Source organism: Aethalodelphis obliquidens, unplaced genomic scaffold (genome assembly GCF_003676395.1).
Source record: "Aethalodelphis obliquidens isolate GAN/ISIS:26980383/991018 unplaced genomic scaffold, ASM367639v1 scaffold6, whole genome shotgun sequence".
NCBI classification, from domain to species: domain Eukaryota; kingdom Metazoa; phylum Chordata; class Mammalia; order Artiodactyla; family Delphinidae; genus Aethalodelphis; species Aethalodelphis obliquidens.
Genome location: NW_020837950.1, coordinates 55,860,110 through 55,866,109, shown reverse-complemented (window position 1 = coordinate 55,866,109; position 6,000 = coordinate 55,860,110). Strand labels below are relative to the sequence as shown.

At 39.9% G+C, this 6,000-nt stretch overlaps 1 protein-coding gene across 1 annotated transcript in view; it reads left to right on the top strand.

Moving 5' to 3' along the window:
- Window positions 1–746: 746 nt before the first annotated feature.
- TNIP3 (TNFAIP3 interacting protein 3) overlaps window positions 747–6,000 on the top strand; it is a 59,407-nt gene continuing 54,153 nt past the window's right edge. Inside the window, exon 1 of the mRNA XM_027103621.1 lies at window positions 747–930. Coding sequence (XP_026959422.1) covers window positions 820–930 — 111 coding nt within the window. The 5' untranslated portion in view covers window positions 747–819. The remainder of the gene's footprint in view (window positions 931–6,000) is intronic.

Sequence of the window (6,000 nt, the reverse complement as noted above, 5' to 3'; positions counted from 1 at the left end):
GCGGACTCTCAACCACTGCGCCACCAGGGAAGCCCTTGAATTGTGTTTTTAATGAGAAGGTTTCTCCATCATGCCAACATGATATAATGGAAAGAAAAATGGACTGGAGTCAGAAAATCTGATTTAAATTTTGATGTTACCTGTTAATAGTCATGGGAATGTAAGCAATTCATTCTTGTTCTCATATAAATGATGCAAGTTGGACTAAGTTCTTTTTAAGGTAATTTCCAGATACTCTTTGACTCTAATATTTCCATTTGGTGGCAAATAATTCCTTAGGGATTTGTTCTCAGTTTAACTGAAGACGTACAGCAAACATAGCCCAGAGACAGGCCATAGAACCCTACAGATCTGCGTCTGATCTTGGTCCTGCCAATCTTCTGAAGTGTGATTTCATGTAAATTAGTAAGTTAATTAACTTCCTAAGTCTGAGTTTGCTCATCTGTATAACGCAGGTAATGCTGACTATGGTAATGCGTTGTTATACCCACTGAATAAGAATATGGATGTAAAGCATCAGGCTTACTGGGAGTGCTCAGCTCTGGTCATCGTTATCAGACTGTGAAAATCCCTAAACTTGCCTGTATCTTACTTGATTACTTGGAATAAATGTGCAAGTAAGTGAAAATTAAACTCCAATACTCTTTAAAGTTCTCTAATGGCAGCAACTAATGAATACAAAATGAAATTAGAGAACTGGAGATTTTAGAGGGGTATCGTACACGAATAACACCTCTACATCATTCACAAAATGATAATCATTTTTAATTATCTTTGTAAAATGTGACTTTCCCATGTCCCCTGGGCAGATGTGAAAGCATGGAGCTGGATAATAAAATCTGCGATCTGATTGAGAGGAATGTTTCTCCTGATCCCACAGGGGTCACCCCGGGACCAATGCCAAGTCACAGAAGTCCATGTTCTGTGAAGGTAAGAAAACATCTTCTTTCGCGGTTTCTCAATACACCCTTCAGCAGCGTGTTCACCGAGAAGAATGCATGGGGACAGTCCCCAAATCATTTACAGTAATGCACTTCCTTGATGGCTGAGAGGACAAAGTGAACCAGTACCAACTTCTCATACACAGTCACTTCCTGTTACCAAGGAAACCCTCAGCAGAAGCTCCTTCCAGTTTAAAGCGTGATACCAGGGGAAGCAGAGCTCAAGCCGCAAGAAAGAACGCTTATTGCAGCGACAGCTCTTTTACTGGGAGGCGCTAACCTCGTTTTTGTAAACCCACTTACACTGGGTTGCGAAAGTCTGCACAACTCACGTCCATTTTTTTGATGAAAGAACAAGGTTTTCCTGATTAGAGTTGTTTGACTTTGACTTTCCTCTTGTTTTAGGATATTTGTCTATAGTGCTTTATGTAAGCAAATAAAATTCAAGGGTAAGCTCAAGCTAGGAATTTTGTGCATGACTTTCTAGAAATACATCATAAATGACAACATAAGCTCTTAAACTCTGCAGCCCTTCTGATTAGAAACCGTCTCTAATGATCATTTCAAAAGAGATCTAATGTAAGTAAATTAGAGAGCATGGCTGACATTAAAAACATTTACATAGGGCTTCCCTGGTGGCGCAGTGGTTGGGAGTCCACCTGCCGATGCAGGGAACACGGGTTCGTGCTCCGATCCAGGAGGATCCCACATGCCGTGGAGCGGCTGGGCCCGTGAGCCATGGCCGCTGAGCCTGCGCGTCCGGAGCCTGTGCTCCGCAACGGGAGAGGGCACAACGGTGAGAGGCCCGTGTACCACAAAAAGAAAAAAAAAAAAAAAAAATTTACATAACTTCTGCTTTGGTTCTTAGTTCTAAAATAATTCATGCTCATTGTGGAAAAGCTATACTAAGCATAGAGAATACTATAAAAATCATGTAGAGACAGATTTGTTGTGGAGCTAATTAAGCTTGGATTCCCCTAAACAAATATTTACTTTTGTAACTAATTAGCATTCACAGATTTGTGTCTTTTTCTCTTAAAGGAGGTCCTGGAATTGTATAAGCCTCAGGCCTCGCCAAACATGTATCAGCCTCTGAAATCCCCTCCATGCCCACAGCTCCTAGAGAGCCTCTCTCAGCATTTGGGGTCTGTCTGTGTGTCTCCTTCTGTCACACACACACACACGTGCACACCCTGTTTTGTTAAACTCACCTTTTTTCACTTAATAAAATGTTGTGGATATTCCTATAACTCTTTCATTCGTTTAATGACCAAATAGTATGGTGTGCGTTCTTCCCACTTCTCCCTGAAAAAGAAGTATTTCTTTTCAGAGTTAGAAATGACTCTCTGCTAATGATGAGGGGCAAGGAGGCTTTCCTCCCCTTTTCTTTCTTCTCTTCTCACTCCCACCCCCATACACATATCTCTAACTCCCAGTTAAGACTTCCTTCCTTCACGAAATGTGTGCTTCTTTGTAGTGGCCATCTTGTCTAATCCCGGAAAGAAATTTAATGATGAAAATTTGAATTCCCACCAGTACCTCTGATCTGCATATTCTCTGATTATCAGCCCCCAAGACTCATTTGACTGACTTCCCTCCCCATTCCGTTCATTTTGTTTTCTGGATTCCTCCTTATGTGCTAAAGACCTCTTCTCCATCCTTATTGCTACTCTCCTGGAAGTTAGCTCGCTCTGTGCTGGGGACTTAACTGGAACTTCTACCTCTCTTCAAGATACTGTTTCCCCTATCACTTTGTTGATGAAATTGGCTCGTTTTCCGATACATATCCAGGCAAAGGAGAACAGGTACCTGGCTGATGTTTTTTATTGTCCTTGTGAAGTGTGAGGTAAAGACATCTACAGAGAATGAAAGCGAGGGTAAACGTGAAGTCCAGTGGTTAACATAAGGGAAGATATGAAATGGCCATTGAGAGACTGAGAGACAGGAGAGAGGTGCAAAACTAAAATGAGTTGCTGAGTAGCAGTGAGGACCACTTAATAAGACCAGTCACTAAAGAGTGTTTGGGCTCCTAAATCTTCACTCTCTCCATCACCTCTTGCCAGCTTAATTCTCCTCAACTTTAAACATTTATGAGACCTCATGTTATTTTATGGGTAATGTTCTTTCTTTCTCACCATTAAGTATGATTTTATTTTATTTTTTAATTTTTTTATTCAAGTACAGTTGATTTACAATGTGTTAGTTTCAGGTGTACAGCAAAGTGATATGTATACTTTTCCAGATTTCTTTCCATTATAGGTTATTACAAGATATTGAATGTAGTTCCCTGTGCTATACAGTAGGTCCTTGTTATTTATCTATTTTATATATAGTACTATGTCTCTGTTAATCCCAAACTCCTAATTTATCCCTCCCTCACCCCCATTTTAGGGGTAATGTTCTAACTCACTCTAATATATCATAGCCAAGCTTATTGATCATGACGTCCAAGACTTTGCAGCCCCTTATCACACCACTAATAAGCTCTACCCTGATAAATCCACAGTCATTTTGCATCTGATTTTTCACTTGTCCTTCCATTTGCAATTGATACTATTCACTAATTCAACTTTCTTAAAATGTCTTACTCCATTTACATCTATAGAAGTATCCCTCAACACCCTCCTTTTTCCTTCTGATCTTTTCTTCTCACTCACCTTCACTGACTTCTCTTTCATCACCTGCCCGTGTTATACTAGTGTCACCCAGGGATCTGTCCATAATCATTGGCTCACTAAACTACAAAATATAGGCTGATGACTTCCGACACATACACCTACTAAAGGTCAAGTACTTTTCTATACTCATATCAACTTCACTCAGCATTTTCAAAGGTGAATTCAGTATCTTTCCTGTTAAAACTGCTCGTTTTCTTTTTTCCACTCTCCATTTCCCACTTCCCAAACTGCACCCATGTCCCACCATTCCACAGTCCTCTAACAGACCATGCAGTTTCATGTACTATGCCTTTTCACATGCTGGTTATTCTTCATGGAAACCCTTGTCTCCTTGCCCATTGGATGAACTATCTTTTATGCCAAGGTTTGGACATTTCATGACTCTTTAGTCCCACAGAGTTCTCCAGCCCCCTTTTGCTCTGTCCTAAATAAATACCTTCTTTATACCTCATTCATAGGCTTTATCACCTTGGTTTTGTAATCATTTATGTATAGACATGTCTTCCCCACCGGTCATGGACTTCCTGTGGATGGGGTATAAAGTGTCACATGAATGTGTAAAGTATCACAACATAGGTTTTTCTAGAAGGTACCAGGGTTATGCAACATGTTTGTTTTCATGCACTGTGAGAAAACTAGATATACAAAATCAACTTATCTCTAGAATCCCTTCACAAATAATTCTCAAAGTCTACAGGGGAATATTGAATATACACTTATAAGCCCAGTTTCTCATCCTCAAGCTTTTGACTGCCAGTGATTGTCAGATGCCCACCTATCACTGCTGCTTCTAGACGTCAGCTTTACCACTCTCGGTGGCATTGTTGTGGTACCACTCACTGTGACAAGTCAGCCTAATATTTGGATATATTCTCCAGAGCCCAAATGCAGCTAAATGCTATTGCTCTCTCCATTTCAATGGAAAGACATTTCCTTTTGCAACTTTAGTTACACAGGCCCCTAATGCTACTTTACACATCCAGTGTTTGCCAGAAATATGTGTAACAGTTTGACTTTCATTCTTCTGCAGATGGGGAAACTGAGGCTCGGTGAAGCTAGATCATTTTCTCATGGTCCTATAGCTAGTAGAAATTGGTTTCTGGACCTAAACCCAGATTTGTCTGGGTTGCCCTATATATCCTGCTCTCAACTTTCCCTCCATCACATAAGAATCATGCGGTGACTGGGCCCAAGTTCAAGCTGGTATCAGGAATGATGCTATTGTCAGAGCAAACCCTCCTTTCTGGCTTAAAGCATCACCATTGGATCAAGCTACTGTGCCTTTACTCTCTCTTTGAGGGTAAGATCTCCCAGGAAAAATCCCTGGAAGTTTCTCTTTATCTCACGGACTTCTGGCATCTCCTCCTCAATTGTCATCTGAAGTATCTTAAAATATTTGATTCCTTAAGTAAACACAGCTTAGTTTCCAGCTGGAAGCTCTGCTGAATTACTGTTTACAATAGCACTCTGCAGAAGTAAATCCTACATTCAAAACAAACAAAAACTGTTGCATTCTCACTGAGATACTGATGGAACTAAAAAAAGTATAGGAAAAATCTTTTGGGGTAAGACAAGGGTGAGCCAATGACAGAAGAACTGTGGAGGGCATCTCTCATTTTTCCACTGGAGGAAGTAAGCCTAAGAATGGTAAGGTAGACTCCCTTTCCAGGAAGAGGAAATGAATTTCTTTATGACATTATGAGATGGGAAGAGTGTGGCTGCATAAAAGAAATATGATTTAATGAAAACTCCTGAGACATATGTCATGTTCCTTTTTTGCTCTATCTTTGCCAAGAATAAGGAAAGAGGGAGAATTACTATAAGAGAAAATGAGCAGACTGACTCATTGCTTTGAGGAAACAGAAAAGCATTATTGATGAACATGAGGAACTCCATCAGTATGAAAGCAGGTTTTAATATTCTGGGAGAGCTGAAGTAGACAGCTGGTGAACAGAAGGCATTGAAAGTCTTATAGGCGAAGGACAAATAATTTTCTAAGTGAGATTAACATTCAATTCCAAAATGGGTGTTAAATGGAAGTTACACTAAACCAAGACACGGTCTTAATACTATGAGAAAATTAATATATGAACATTAATTTATGACCCTGTAATTGTATGTCTTCAAAGACAAACGAAAGTGATAGGAGGCTTGAGATGTATTTCTTGGACAAACACATACATTCCAGTAATGCTTGGAAACAAGGGTGCCACTTGGGAAAGGGAAGGAAAAGTGTCCAAATTTTAAGAAGATATACCACAACTGAATTTGCTTAAGAGCATTGTCTTGTGTTTAAATTCTATTTTGCTTTTCTGATTTTAACTGAGACAGCACTAGAAATTGGCTTTTAATAACTTTGGTACCAGCTGAGGGAAGATTTC